We start from the raw sequence: 15677 nt of genomic DNA on the forward strand, positions 1-15677 counted from the left end.
TCTCTTATTTTGTTACTTCCTAATCTCCAATTTCATTGACCTCCCTCTCTCTCTCCTGTCTGACCACCATCCACTAGCAACAGTGATTGCAAGTTTGACCCACAGAGACGGACCAGGAGTGTGTGGGGTGGATGAGCTCCTCTGTCCTGTTGGGATTGCCATTTTCACGTGGAGACCATGCATGAAAATTCATCCAGCTTCGGAAATGCATGTCATTTGATTGTATCCTTAAGAGAAGCCATCTGCCTTTGATCCCCCTCTCTCCCCATCCGCCCCATTTTGAGGCCATTGCAACATTGCAGGTTACCAGCATCAGCGAATCTCTACCTTGCAGAGAAAAAGAAAATAAGAGTTCCCGAAACACTATCTTGGGTGTGTCTTATAGGAGCTCCACACAAATTAGCTGTTGTTGTCTTTTATTGTGGTGGTTGAAAGAATGGTGTTCTGCTTTAGATGTTGGATTAGTAATAATCTCTCTCCCTCTCTCTCTCTCTCTCTTCCCTCAAAACTGCTCTATGTTTAAGAACCTAGATACATCATGTGATTAAATGGCCTATTATTAAAGCAAGTGATATGCTGGGGTCCAACCCCAGCAGGTCCTTGGGTCCCCAAAGGTGTGGATGGAGTCGGCGAAGAAGGAATGACAGGGAGACAGCATTCAGTTGATCAGCAGCCTTGCCAGGATCTCTAGCCACAATCTCCAGCCAAGTTCTGTAGCCATGTTCTCTCGCTAGGTTCTCCAGCCACGTTCTCCAGGTTCTCCAGCCAGGTTCGGTCGCCAGGTTCTGTAGCCGGGTTCTTTGGCCAGGTTCTGTCTAGGTTCTCCAACCAAGTTCTGTAGCCAGGTTCTGTCCAGGATCTTTTGCCATGTTCTCTCCAGCAAAGTTCTTCTGTCTCTAGGTTCTGTGTAGGTTCTGTCTTCTAAGTTCTGTCTCTAGGATCTTCATCTCAGTTCTGTGTTCTAAGTTCTGTCTACTGCAGAATTTTAAAATGGTGTAAAAGTGAGAGGGAGAACAGCTGAAATAATAAATCCTTGAGTAGACAGAAAGGAAGGATCTAGGACATAATGGAGAGATTACCTTTCAACAGGAGCCCACAAAAATCATTTATGGTAACAGGCAGGAAGGCAGCATGTGTATAGGCTGGTTAGAGCAGTGATGGCGAACCTTTTGAGCTCAGTGTGTCAGCATTTTGAAAAACCCTAACTTAACTCTGGTGCCATGTCATATATAGAAATTTTTTGATATTTGCAACCATAGTAAAACAAAGACTTATATTTTTGATATTTGTTTTATATATTTAAATGCCATTTAACAAAGAAAATCAACCCAAAAAATGAGTTTGCGTGTCACCTCTGACACGCGTGTCATAGGTTCGCCATCACTGGGTTAGAGGGTACTGTGTAGTGAGAATCTGAAGTTCCTTTCTGATTCCTTCAGTTTTCTACGTGTGGTTGGAAGCAAGGTCTTCAGATGATATGGATAATGAGGAGTAGGAAGTATTTGTTGGGGGGTTGATTAGAGAGGGAAAGATATAAAATAGTTATCAAGGCCAGAAGGAAGTGAATGGATTTTATTGTGCTCTAACTTTAACAGCATTCTCAAGGAACTGAATGTTGGAATTTGAAAGTGGCTTGAAGTGACCTCTGAAAATGATTTGCTATTCACTTGACCCAGAAAACCCTACAAAATAAGGTTCAAATCTTTGTGTTCCCTTTAAGAACACTCATGAAATTGTCCAGGCCATCAAGGGTATGCAGGCTACCAAGTATCTGAAAGATGTTACTGTACAGAAGCAAATGTGTGCCATTCTGTCTTTAGAATGGTGGAGTTGGTAGGTTTGCCCAGGCCATAGAGTTGGGGAGGATGCAGGGTCAGTGGCTAAAAAGAGTGCTGAATTTTTCCTGCACGTGCTTAAAAGTGCAGAGAGTAATGCTAAACTTTGGGGTTTAGACGTAGGTTCGCTAGTCATTGAGCACATCCAGGTGAACAAAGCTTAAGAAGCGGCACAAAATTTGCAGAGTTCATGGACAGATTAACCCATAGATGAGCTCTCCCTCCCACATTTAGATGATCCTTACTAAAAAAGAGCAGAGCCAAAACCGGTTTGGCTCAGTGGATAGAGCGTCGGCCTGCGGACTGAAGGGTTCCAGGTTCGATTCCGGTCAAGGGCATATACCTTGGTTGTGGCCACATCCCCAGTAGGAGGTGTGCAGGAGGCAGCTGGTCGATGTTTCTCTCTCATCGATGTTTCTAACTCTCTATCCCTCTTCCTTCTGCTCTGTAAAAAATTAATAAAAATATATTTAAAAAAAAAGAACAGATTGTTCTTAAACCAGAAGAGGAAGTTACATGAAAGAAATAGATATCCCAGAAGAAACTGAAGAAACAAAAACTATGGCCAGGGAGTAAATTCAGCATAAAATAAATGCTAATAAAAATAAAAGTAGGGGAAAAAAAAGAAAGTGAAGTTTAGTCTACTACCATATCACCCTGATGTGCCCAGTCTCATCTGAAAGTAGTTTGCCTCTGCTTTACTCTATTTAAGTCATAAAGAATTTATTGTGTTAACCATATAACAGATACTATAGTAGGTCTTGGATACACAAAGATAAATTACCTGAATAAAAAAGATTCATTAGTCTTACAGAAAAATTTCTGGACATGAACCAGATTCACAGAAACTAAATATTAGTGAGCAACTGCTATGTCCTAGGTTCTTTGCACATGAGAACAAAAAAGATACTTAAGACATTTTAGAAATTATTATATATTAACACTAATGTTGCTATGTGAAGAGAGCTTGGATTTATAAGGTGGATTAATTTTTTTTTTCCAGCTTGTGGTCACTGGGATGAGAAACCACCCTATGAATTTACCAGTACAACTTGCTGCAAGCGCCTGTGTATTTAATTTAACCAAGCAGGATCTTGCTGTAGGAATGCCTGTCCGACTTCTGGCTGATGTGACCCATTTGCTGCTGAAAGCTATGGAACATTTTCCTAATCACCAGCAGGTAAGCATATGGGAATCTGCATTCAAATAGTCCTTTTAGTGTCTCCTACCCATCTCCTACCTCCATATAGTTCAATTTAATAGACCAAGGGTGGAAATTCTAATGCCTTTAGATGCTGTAAAGTAATAAATGTGTGGTATGACTGATTGTAAGACAACAGAGAAGTAGAAAACTAAAGTGTGCATTCCCTGCCTAAATAGTATTTAAATCCAAATGTTCAGGGAAATAGTGTAAGCCATATAAAACTCATTTTCAACCTAGATCTTGAGTCTAGCCATAGAGCATCTATCTGTTCTGGGCCATATACTATTAAGTACTAGGATACAGAAATGAATAAGACAAGGATTTTCTATTTCTAGCAGTATGGCAGACTATATAACCTAGCCAGATGACAACTCAGGAACTCTTGCCTTTTGCAACAGCATGGATGGAACTGGAGAGCTTTATGCTAAGTGAAATTAGCCAGTCAGAGAAAGATAAATACCGCATGATCTCACTCATTTGTGGAATATAGAGAACAACATAGACTGATGAACAGGGACAGATCCAAAGACAGAGAAACAGCAATCAGACTATCAATCCCCAGAGGGAAAGTAGGGGAGGGTGGGGGTAAGGGGAAGAGACCAACCAAAGGACTTGTATGCCTGCATATAAGCCAAACCAATGGACGTGGACAACAGGGGAATGAGAACATGAGTGGCAGGGGGGAGGTTGGGGGGTAATGGAGGGATGAGGACACATTTGTAATACCTTAACCAATAAAGAAATTAAAGATAAAAAACAAAATACTGCTTAGATTATATACATATACATATACATATACATATCTATATTTTATTAGATATATAAATCCTCACTCGAGGCTATGTTTTTATTGATTTTATTTTTTCTTTATATAACTAGAGGCCCGGTGCACAAAAATTTGTGCACTGGGGGCGGGGTGGGAGATCCCTCAGTCCAGCCTGCCCCCTCTCAGTCTGGGAGCCCTCAGAGGATGTCCTACTGACTGCTTAGGCCCACTCCCAGGCCTGCCTCTGTGGGAGGCAACTGGGCTAATCAGAGGAAGGCGCCGCCTCCATCACTCTGCTGCTGCTGCCACTGCCAGCTGCTGCTGCCACCAGGGTGTTTTCATCAACATGGAGTCTGATCCCTTCACCATGAAAAAATGACAACTTTCTTTAGGCATTTTCAAGCTGTTTCTTTCATAGGATATGACCTTTCTTTCTTTCTTTCTTTCTTTCTTTCTTTCTTTCTCTCTCTCTCTCTCTCATTTTTGTGATTTTAAAATCTCTCTCTCTCTCTCTCTCTCTCTCTTCCTTCCTTCCTTCCTTCCTTCCTTCCTTCCTTCCTTCCTTCCTTTCTTTCTTTCTTATCCTCACCTGAGGATATTTTTCCATTGATTTTTAGAGAGCATGGAAGAGAGAGGGAAAGACAGAGAGAAACATCAATGTGAAAAGGACACTTCACTTCACTTGCCTACTGCATGACCCCTGACCTGGGCTCTGGCCAGGGAGGAGCTTGAAACCTAGGTACATGTCTTTGACCAGAATCCAACCCGGACCCTGCGGTCCACAGGCCCAGGCTCTATCCACTGAGCCAAACCAGCTAGGGCAGGATATGATATTTCTTAGCCCCTCCAGCAGCAGACCTTTGTTTTTTCCTCCAGGAGTGAGGTGGAAAAACCCTAGATCACCTTCTTGGATTCTTATTACCCAAGTTACCAAGAACACTGCGAGTGGTGTACAGGGAGCTTAGCCAATGAGCGGTCAGAAAAGGTGTTTCCTCTGCAGCTCACGCGCCGCAGCGGGGCGGGCCCTGTTCTCTCCGGGCCTGCACCAGCTGTGGCTTGCTTCACTGCACACAGTCCCCTCCCACCCATGTGCGCTCGCAGCCTCCTCCTGAACGGTCATGACGTTATGGCATTCCGGACAATTTGCATATTACCTCTCTCTCTCTCTCTCTGGCTTCCTCCTGTTGGGGATCAAGCCTGCAACCCTGGCTCTGACCAGGTATCAAACCATGACTTCCTGGTTCAGCCAGTGAACCACACCAGCTGGGCTGTTTTTATTGATTTTAGAGAGAGATAAGGAAAAACATTGATGTGAGAGAATCACTGATCAATCTGTTGTCTCCTGTACTCGCCCTGATCATGAATTGAACCCACAGCCTTTCATTGAATGGGACGATGCTCCAACCAACTGAGCCACCCAGCCAGGGCTTAAATTATATTTTTAACTCTTAAAATTTAGCAGTGAGTTGGCAAGTTAGTAAAAAATATGTCCAGAACCAAGTAAAAATGGCATCCCACATTGGTGAGTGGATCATTAAAGCCAGCTTCCCTCAAACCAGATAAACTTTGGGCTTTGTTTTTCATGGGCCCTGGAGGCCAGGTAGACAGAAGACAAAAACGGGACCCACCTAAAGTCTACCAGAACAGAGGGAAATTAGCTGGAATTATCCTACTTCTTATCCTATTTGTCATCTAAAGGAAAAGAAAAAAAAATGTGCTGGTAAACTTATATGTGTCCAATGGAAGTCATTATTTCAACAGTAGGTGCCAAAATAAAGGTTGTAAAATAAATGGGGTTTCATCAGTCTTCTTCCGTTTTTTGTTTTGTTTTGTTTTTTAATATAGAGGCTACTCCTGTTTAAAAAATAACAAAGCAACATTTTGTTAATGATTTTTTTTTCTCCCTTTGGTTCTTTAGTTGCAAAAGAATTGCCTCCTTTCACTTTGCAGTGACCGGATCCTTCAAGATGTTCCATTTAACAGGCAAGTGACAGTCCTAAAACTTAAAATGGGACAAAACAGAGTTTTAGAAATCTGTCTTGAGTAATTTCTTTTTTTGTTTGTTAATATATTTTTATTGATTTCAGAGAGGAAGGGAGAGGGAGGGAGAGATAGAAACATCAATGATGAGAGAGAATCATTGATCGGCTGCCTCCTGCACGCCCCACACTGGAGATCAGTCAGGCCTGCAACCCAGATATATGCCCTGACCAGGAATCAAACCATGACCTCCTAATTCATAGGTTGACGCTCAACCACTGAGATACACCAGCCAAGTCTTAGGTAATTTTGTACCAGTTATATCCCTGGTGTACAATTAATCAAATAGATGGGATTAAATGTTGTCTTAAAGAATGCTAAATCTACTTTCTCTAGTTCAGTGTCTTGATATTCATGATAGTCGATGGGCCCCTGTTTTATAGCCCTTTGCTTAAGAATTTATATTGATTATAACTTAAAAACTATCCACACAATAATGTGGGCTAAAGAAACTGAGGCATATAGAGATTCAGTGTCTTGCCCATGGTTTTGTGACTAGTAATTACCAGATTAGAAGTCATCTAGTTTTAATTCAGTATTCTTTTCTCTGAATCATACCTCTTATTATTAGTTATTTGATATTGAATTATAGAAGAAACTTTTTAAGAAGAAACTTTTAAGCAGAGGTTAAAGGAAGACTAGATTCCAATAAGTAAAAAGCGTTCTTTTGTTTTCTAAGATGCTATAATTTGGGAGCTAAAAGAGATTTTTTTTTCATTTTACTATTTTATAATTTTTAATGATGATATTTTGAAAAAGAAATTTATACTGAAATGTATATTTCTCCAGCAGCAATTTTACTGTGATTTACTTTTATTTTGTTAACAGTACACTGTTATCTGGCATGGCTGAGGAATGAGGTGTTCCATTTACTATTTAAAATACGTAGTTTGGAATATATATAGTAGATTACTAATTTTATTTTATAGCTAGTGCACTCTACTAGAATTGAACTTCTTTGTGGTTAGAGACTGTGATTGATTTATCTCTGTCTCTAGTGCTTAAGTGGATGTTTAATGGATGGAAGGATGAATTAATGAGTATAATAGAAAACGGGATTTTTCATAGAAGTAACAGAATGAATTGGGCCCCCAAACAAGGAGGGAAAGATTCCAGCTGATTAGTAATCATTAAAGATTTCATGCTAGTGATGGCATTTGAGGTAATCAAGATAACTAACATGTATGAAGCACTGGAATTGCAAGGCACTGTGCTGTGTTTTACATATGCTTATTCAGTCCTTACATCAGTCCTGTGAAATGATTAGTCTTGTAATCTTCATTTTACAGATGAGGAAACAGAGGCACACAGAGGTTTAGTAACTTGCTCAAGGTGATAAGATAGTAAGTAGCAGAATTTAGATTGAAATCCAGACTGACTGAGAACCTGTACTTTTTATGCCATGCTATATGCTTTAAAGATGAAGCTAGTTGAGTTGATGGTTTTATGTTTTGGGAACTGTACAAATAAAGGCACAGAGGAAGTCCATAATACTAGTAAAAAAATAACCTTTATCAAAAGCATGGTGTGTGTCAAGTTCTGTACTAAGTCTTAAGCTTGATATGTGATATCATTTAATCCCCATGACAGTCCTGTAGAATAGATCTTATTATTTTACTAGAGGCCCGATGCACAAAATTAGTGCAAGAGTAGGCCTTCCTTCCCTCGGCTATTGGCACCGGCTTTCCTTGCAGCCCCAGCTTTGTCCAAAAGGTCATCTGGAAGGATGTCCGGAAGGACATCTGGTCTAATTAGCATATTATGCTTTTATTATTATAGATAGATGAGAATATTGAAGTTCAGAGAGATTAAGGGACTTGCTCAGGGTCCCAAAGTTAATAAGTGGTAAAAGGTGATATTTGAGTCCAGATTGACTGCAAACTTTATAATGTTTTTGTTACTCCTCACCCAAGGATATTTTTCCATTGATTTTTTTTTTTTTTTTTTTTTTTTTTTAGAGAGAGTAGAAGGGATGGGGAGAGACACAGAGAGAGAAACATTGATGTGAGAGAGACACATTGGGTTGCCTTCCACACAAACTTCAACCTGGGCCAGAGATTGAACCTGCAACTGAGGCACCTGCCCTTGACAAGAATCAAACCCGGAACTCTTCAGTCCACAGGCTGATGCTCTATCCACTGAGCCAAACCAGCTAGGGCCTATGATGTTTTGAATGACTTAATGCATCACCTCACATGAAAAAATAAAAATAGAACTAGAATTTAAACCAAAAAATCCAAAGAACTTCAGGCCATATTACCTCATAACTGTGGGTATGTTTGGAGGACTAATGAGTAGTCTACTTTGCAGTAAGAGTATGGTAGACAGGAAAAAAGATTTTAATGTATGGGCCCATTGCTAGAATCATAAAATACTAACTACAAGAGTGACATCATACCTGAGTCCTCTTACAGATTTATTTATTATAATTGTGTAGGCAGAAATTGAAGGGAACGCAATGGAGGGAGGCAGAGGCCCATTAGGAATCTATTGCCAGCTTATATAAAGAAAACAAAAACACTAATTTGAAAAGACACATGCACCCCTATGTTCATTGCAGCATTACTAGTAATACTCAAGATATGGAAGCAACCTAGATATCTATCAGTAAATTAATAAAGAAAATGTAGTATACATCCATCTATCTATCTATCTATCTATCTATCTATCTATCTATCTAGCATCTATCTATCTATCTATCTATCTCTACCTACCTACCTATTTAATGGAATAGTATCCTCCTATATACTAGTAATAAAAGGCTAATATGCAAATTATCCCTTTGATCTGGAGTTCGGCCAGGGGGCGGGCTGGCTGGTCAACCGCCCATGGCCCCTCCCCCTAGCTGGCCTGGCCCAATCAGCCCTGATAGGGCCAGGCTGGCTGGACCCCACCTGTGCATGAATTCATGCACCGGGCCTCTAGTTCAGAAATAAAAAAATGAAATCTTGCCATTTATGACAACATGGATGGACCTAGAGTATATTATGCTAAGTGAAACAAGTCTGACAGAAAAGACAAATACCATATGATTTCACTTATGTGTGGAATCTAAAAGAACAAAATAAATGAACAAAAGAAAACAGAAGGACTCATTGATACTGAGAGCAAACTGAGGGTTGCCAGATGAGAGGGAAGTTGGAGGGCTACATGAAAAAAGTGAAGGGATTAAGAGGTACAATTGGTAATTACAAAACAGTCATGGGGATGTGAAGTACAGCATAGGAAATGTAATCAATAATCCTCTATACCAGGGGTCCTCAAACTACGGCCCGTGGGCCACATGCAAATACAAATATTGTATTTGTTCCCGTTTTGTTTTTTTACTTCAAAATAAGATATGTGCAGTGTGCATAGGAATTTGTTCATAGTTTTTTTTTAAACTATAGTCCGGCCCTCCAACGGCCTGAGGGACAGTGAACTGGCCCCTGTTTAAAAAGTTTGAGGTCCCATGCTCTATACTAATAAAAGAGTAATATGCTAATTAGACCAGGAGACCTTCCGGAGACCTTCCACATGTCCTTCTGGACAAAGCCAGGGGCATGGCCAGCCTGCAAACAGCCCTCAGCCCATATAATGAAAGCCCAGCGACCAAATGGTGGAATGACCAGAACAGCTGGTCAGCCAGTTGCTATGATGCACACTGACCACCATCTCGCCCAGGCTGGCCATGCCCCCTAGCATGGACCCCCACACCAATGGGGGTATGGCTAGCCTGCAAACAGCCATCAGCCCCTAGCTCAGGCTGGCCCCACCCCCAGTAGAGTGGTGGTCAGTGCACTACCACAGTGGGAGCTCTGCTGACAGGGATGAGAGGCTGCTCCCGCTGCGAACCCCAGGCTGGAACCCAGGCTGCAATCATCGCCTCCTCGCCCCGGGCTCCTCCTCCTCACTCCCTGCTGCCTCCTCTGGATGCCTGCAGGTTGTGCAGGGCTGCTGCCAGGCTCACAGAGCTAACCCCAGAGGCTAGGAGGCAGGTTCGTGGCCACTGCAGGACTGAGAACTACTCTACTGCCTCTCAGTGCTGTTGTCCCTGGGCCCGGCCCCGATCGAGTCCCCTGGAAAGGCAGGTGCTCCGGCTCCATAGAAGATGCTGGTTCACAGCTGCTTGGCTGGTCCACAGAAGGGCAGGTCCACAGCTGCTTGGCTGATCAGGATGAGCGGCACTCCCACAGTGGGCTGATCCACGCAGGCCAGCCCCCCGACCAGTGCAGAAATCCTGTGCACTGGGCCTCTAGTACTATAATAACTATGTATAGTGTCAGGTGGGTATTAGAATTATTGGAAGGATCTCTTTGTAAATTATATAAATGTCTAACCACTATGCTGTACACCTGAAACTAATATAAAATAATACTGAATGTCATCTGTAATTGAAAAATAAAATAAAATGTAATAAAATAAAAATAGTTTTTTAAAAAAGAATGAAATCTTGCCATTTGTGACAGCATAGATGGACCTAGATCAGTGATGGTGAACTGATGACACACATGTCAGAGGTGACACGCAAACTCATTTTTTTGGTTGATTTTCTTTGTTAAATGGCATTTAAATATATAAAATAAATATCAAAAATATAAGTCTTTGTTTCACTATGGTTGCAAATATCAAAAAATTTCTATATGTGACACGGCACCAGAGTTAAGTTAGGGTTTTCAAAATGCTGACACGCCGAGCTCAAAAGGTTCGCCATCACTGACCTAGATGGTATTATGCTCAGTGTAGTAAGTCAGACAGAAAAAAACAAATACCACATAATGTCATTTTAATGTGGAATCTAAAAAATATAAAATAACCTGAACACTACTCTGTCTCTAGCACCGAGAACAATGTTTGGCATAAGAGGAGTTCAATACATGTTTATAAGTGAATGAATTACTGCTGTGCTAGCTACTGTGAGAAACCCAGAAAATACTTATTACCTCATTATTGAAATCACTACAGAATAGAAATGTGCTGTAATTTTAGAAGATGAATGCCCAGTAGTTTTGACTCTTATTTCATTACAAAGTGTTGTCAGAATTAATATTGCGGTACTGTCTCCAGAACACTAAGTATCATTATTATTCTCTGTTAATTAAGAGGAATTATCAGTTTCCAGCTGGGACTCTGAAATTGTGCCTGCCCCTCCAGAATTAGTTCATGGACCCATTTGTGTGTTTTCAGGTTTGAAGCAGCTAAGCTTGTCATGCAGTGGCTCTGCAACCATGAGGATCAAAACATGCAAAGGATGGCAGTTGCTATCATTTCCATTCTGGCTGCCAAGGTACCTGACCTCGTGTTTCCCTTATAGTTATTATTTTCCCCAAATCCAAAAGCCACAAAGGTTAGTAAGCCTCTCTGCCAGCCTGCTTATTCACGCTTGCAATTCAAAATTGCAGAATTCCAGGTTGATCAAAGACTTTACTCTGACCTTAGTCTGCTATAGTGACTGATATTACATTCACACTAGTGGGTTCTTGGACATTTATTTTGTCTGCTTGCTTGCAGCTTTCTACAGAACAAACTGCACAGCTTGGTGCTGAGCTCTTCATTGTGAGGGTAAGTGTTATCTCCTCTATGCAGAGCACTAGACAGTTTTCATTTTCATTGTTTTCAGGCAGTGTTGTGTATCTTCTGATACTTTGTATTAAAAATTATTTTTCTTTCTTCTAAATGAGTGTATTAATTTCTTTTTATAGAGGCAGCTTTACTCCTTAACAGAGATGGAAAGAGCCCTGAACTAAGAGTCAGATGACCTAGGATCTCATTTGTAAATTCATTTTGTGAATTTAGAAAAATTGCCTGAACTATTAGTGTATTTATAAGCCTTAAGATCTTACCGAGTTCTAAAATTCTGTGATTTTGTTAAATTTATGAAGAAAATGTAAAGATGATTATAGGCATAAGATTGTGCTAGCCCTAGCTGGTTTGGCTCAATGGATAGAGCATCGGACTATGAACTGAAGGGTCCTGGGTTTGATTCCAGTCAAGGGCACATGCCTGAGTTGCGGGCTTGATCCCCAGTAGGGGGCATGCAAGAGGCAGCTGATCAGTGATTCTCATCATTGTTGTTTCTATCTCTCTCTCCCTCTCCCTTCCTCTCTGAAATCAATCAAATATATTTTAAAAAATATTTAAGATTATGCTAGATGATTTGGGGAAGAATATAATTTAAATAGTTCATGTATTATTTTGCTTGCTTATACAGTTGAGGAAATAATATAATGAACAGTGAAAAGTTAAAAACCTTTAAAGAGAATAAATATGAATAGTGTCTTAGGGAGAACTGGAGGGAAAACGTCCATTTTGGGGCTTCCTGTTATAATCCTGGCATGAGGTGTTTGAACAACCATAGTAGATAGAAAAGTCAAGTGAGAGACTCCTTTTTCCTATGACATAAATTATGTATGAAATGACAAAGTAAATCATTCATTTGATAGGTAATTATACAATACTCATCACCTACCACCTTAAAATGTTAGGGATTCGCACTGAATTATATTTCTAATATCTTCCCATAAGAAATTTCACAGTATAGAAAATAGCTATGTAGAGGTAGTTGTAATGCAATCTAATAAGTATAATAATAAAGATATGAATGAAATAAGTAACATAAAAAGAAGGCTGTAGTGGTAAATGGAAAGTGTATGCATTCTTAAATTGACGTATCTAGGTTTATTCCTAATTCTGTTATTTATTAGTAGTGTGATTTGGAGCAAGTCACATAAATTTTCTTAAGGGTGGTAAAAAATACTTTATACAGTTATGAAGATTAAATGAAAAGGAAAAAAGAGTAATTGAAAGAATATATGCTAAGTGCTAGATGATAGAATATATATTAGTTAAGTGGAAAATGATGCTGATTTTATTTATTTTTACTATATTCAGAATGGCATTTTAATTATAAATAAGGCTTTTCATTGCTATATATGTCTCAGTACTTTTAGATGGAGATATATTCAAAGATTTTAAGGAAATAGCCCCCTCATATGCTTTGGGGGAAAATTAAGCTTAGCTTAAGCAGGAATTAGCAAAAATTAATAGTAGTAGTAGTAATAATGATAGCTTTATTTATTTATTTTTGCTTTTAATTATCACAATTTACAAATGAGGAAACAAAGAATTGGCAAACAAGTTTACACAGTAATCAGATGCAGAGAGATTATTATATTTAAGCTCAGGTAACCTGATTCTGATGCCAAACTCTTAGCCTCTATGCTATTAATTTAAATAATTGCACAGAAGTGTTTGTGTTTCTTAAATATTTTTCCTGAACTGTTTGTAACTCGAAGAGTTTATTAATGTTTTCTTGTATCTGTTTTAGCAAAGCTGTCTCTTACTTCCAAAAGTGTAATGTATAAATGGAATTATGGATGCTTTATGTAGGTGTTAAAACATTTAACTTGCAAACTTTAAATTTCAGAGGTTAAAGCTATGACAGATACTATATAAGTGGAATTTCAAAGGTATTATCTTATTTAAATCCAGTATAGACTTAATTGTTTCTTGCACCTCTGTTTTCTTTTTTATTTTTTAAAAAAATATATTTTATTGATTTTTTACAGAGAGGAAGGGAGAGAGAGACAGAGTGAGAAACATCGATCAGCTGCCTCCTGCACATCTCCTACTGGGCATATGCCCACAACCCAGGCACATGCCCTTGACCGGAATCGAACCTGGGACCTTTCAGGCCGCAGGCCGACGCTCTATCAACTGAGCCAAACAGGTTTCGGCTCTGTTTTCTTTTTTAAAATGTATCTTTATTGTTGAAAATATTACAGATAGTCCCTTTTTCTCCCCCTTGACCTCCTCCTCCCGGAAATCCAATATAGACTTTAATTCTCTTACTATTATATTTAGTTTGTCCTTTCTTTTTTTCCTTAAAAATTGAAGATAGAATTAGTTCTTCTATTTCTTACTTTCCCATGCTAAGTTGACTATGATCAAATTTAATACCTCTCAGACTGAATTTCCTCTCCTGAAAAATGGGGATAGCACTACTACAATTTAGGATATAATTTGCTGGTGCTAAATAAATGTTTGCTTCATTCTCCCCTTCACCTTTTATCTGCCAGGATCTGAAATGAGTATATGTTGTCACTGATTGGGTAAGATAGTTGGTACCAAGGTTTAATCATTTTGCTTTTCATTTTATTTAGAGGTGATTAGACTAACAAACAGAATAATATAGAAGTATTTGTGAAGTTCCTATACTTTTTTCTTGTTGTAGGAATAGTCTGGTCTAGGAGGCTGTTTGTTATACTTATAAAAACCTTTATAGGAAGTGTCTTAAACCATGAGACTAAACCTAATGGACTTTTAGTTATTGCCATTAATAATTGTAATAATTCAATAATGAGAAATTAATTCTATTTTCCTTCTTTTAGCAACTTCTTCAAATAGTGAAGCAGAAAACCAATCAAAATTCAGTGGATACTACTTTGAAATTTACTTTGAGTGCACTTTGGAACCTCACAGATGAATCTCCAACCACTTGCAGACACTTTATTGAAAACCAGGGGTTAGAACTCTTCATGAGGGTTCTAGAGGTTAGAATGGGAATTTAGCCTACAGTTTTGACATTTATTGATTGATTTAAGCATTTATTATATTTGATTCTTTAGGTAGTTATAGGTTTCTCTTTCTTTTTACAGTCTTTTCCAACTGAGTCATCCATTCAACAGAAAGTTCTAGGACTTTTGGTAAGAAATAAGCATTTCCTGCTTAGTTCAAACCTATAATTATTTTCTGTCTGAGGCGATACATTGAAGTTGCTATTGTATTTATAAATACTTAATGACATTAGAAAACATATGTATTTTAACTAAGTAAAAAAGCAGTGTACAAAACTATATGTACATATTAAGATTTCACCACATTGAAAGGAAAATATGAATTACATACTTTATATTTTTGGTATAGTACAAACTTCATGAGCATGATTTACTTTTTTTTTAAAATATATTTTATTGATTTTTTACAGAGAGGAAGGGAGAGGGATAGAGAGTTAGAAACATCCATGAGAGAGAAACATCCATCAGCTGCCTCCTGCACACCCCCTACTGGGGATGTGCCCACAACCAAGGTACATGCCCTTGACCAGAATCGAACCTGGGACTCTTCAGTCCACAGGCCGACGCTCTAACCACAGAGCCAGACTGGTCAGGGTGATTTACTTTTATAATCAGAAAAAAATCTCATTTAAAAATGCCAAATACAAAAAAAGAAAAAAAATGTCACTAACCTAAAGTATTTTTAGAGGCCGTGTTTGGTATTAATAATTACTACTTAAAAGACTTCTTAACAGTCCTGGCCGGTTTGGCTCAGCGGATAGAGCGTCAGCCTGTGGACTCAAGGGTCCCAGGTTCGATTCTGGTCAAGGGCATGTACCTTGGTTGCGGGCATAAACCCAGTGGAGGGGGGGCGGGTGCGGGAGGCGGCTGATTGGTGTTTCTCCCTCCTCGCTGTTTCTAACTCTCTATCCCACTCCCTTCCTCTCTATAAAAAATCAGTAAAATATATTAGAAAAAGAAAGACTTCTTAACAAATGATATATTCAGTAAATATATTGGATTTGGTGAAAGTGAGCCCTCTAGGATTTTGAAACGAAGATAAAAGATCAAATTTTTTTTTTAATTAAATCTTTATTGTTCAGATTATTACATTTGTTCCTCTTTTTTCCCCCCGTAACTCCCCTCCTCCCAGTTCCTGCCCCACCCTCCACCCTCACTCCCCACCCACTGTCCTCATCCATAGGTGCACATTTTTTGTCCAGTCTCTTCCCGCATCTCCCACACCCCTTGCCCCCGCCAAGAATAGTCAGTCCATTCCCTTTCTATGTCCCTTCCCT

At 39.2% G+C, this 15677-nt stretch overlaps 1 protein-coding gene across 1 annotated transcript in view; it reads left to right on the forward strand.

Annotated features, from left to right (window-relative positions):
* Nucleotides 1-15677, forward strand: part of ZYG11B (zyg-11 family member B, cell cycle regulator) — a 99065-nt gene that overhangs the window by 72610 nt on the left and 10778 nt on the right. Inside the window, 6 exon segments of the mRNA XM_015566986.1 lie at nucleotides 2839-3015; nucleotides 5724-5788; nucleotides 11012-11111; nucleotides 11336-11386; nucleotides 14215-14376; nucleotides 14482-14529. Of these exon segments, the coding sequence (XP_015422472.1) occupies nucleotides 2839-3015; nucleotides 5724-5788; nucleotides 11012-11111; nucleotides 11336-11386; nucleotides 14215-14376; nucleotides 14482-14529 (603 nt within the window).

Source organism: Myotis davidii, unplaced genomic scaffold (genome assembly GCF_000327345.1).
Source record: "Myotis davidii unplaced genomic scaffold, ASM32734v1 scaffold79, whole genome shotgun sequence".
Taxonomy (NCBI): domain Eukaryota; kingdom Metazoa; phylum Chordata; class Mammalia; order Chiroptera; family Vespertilionidae; genus Myotis; species Myotis davidii.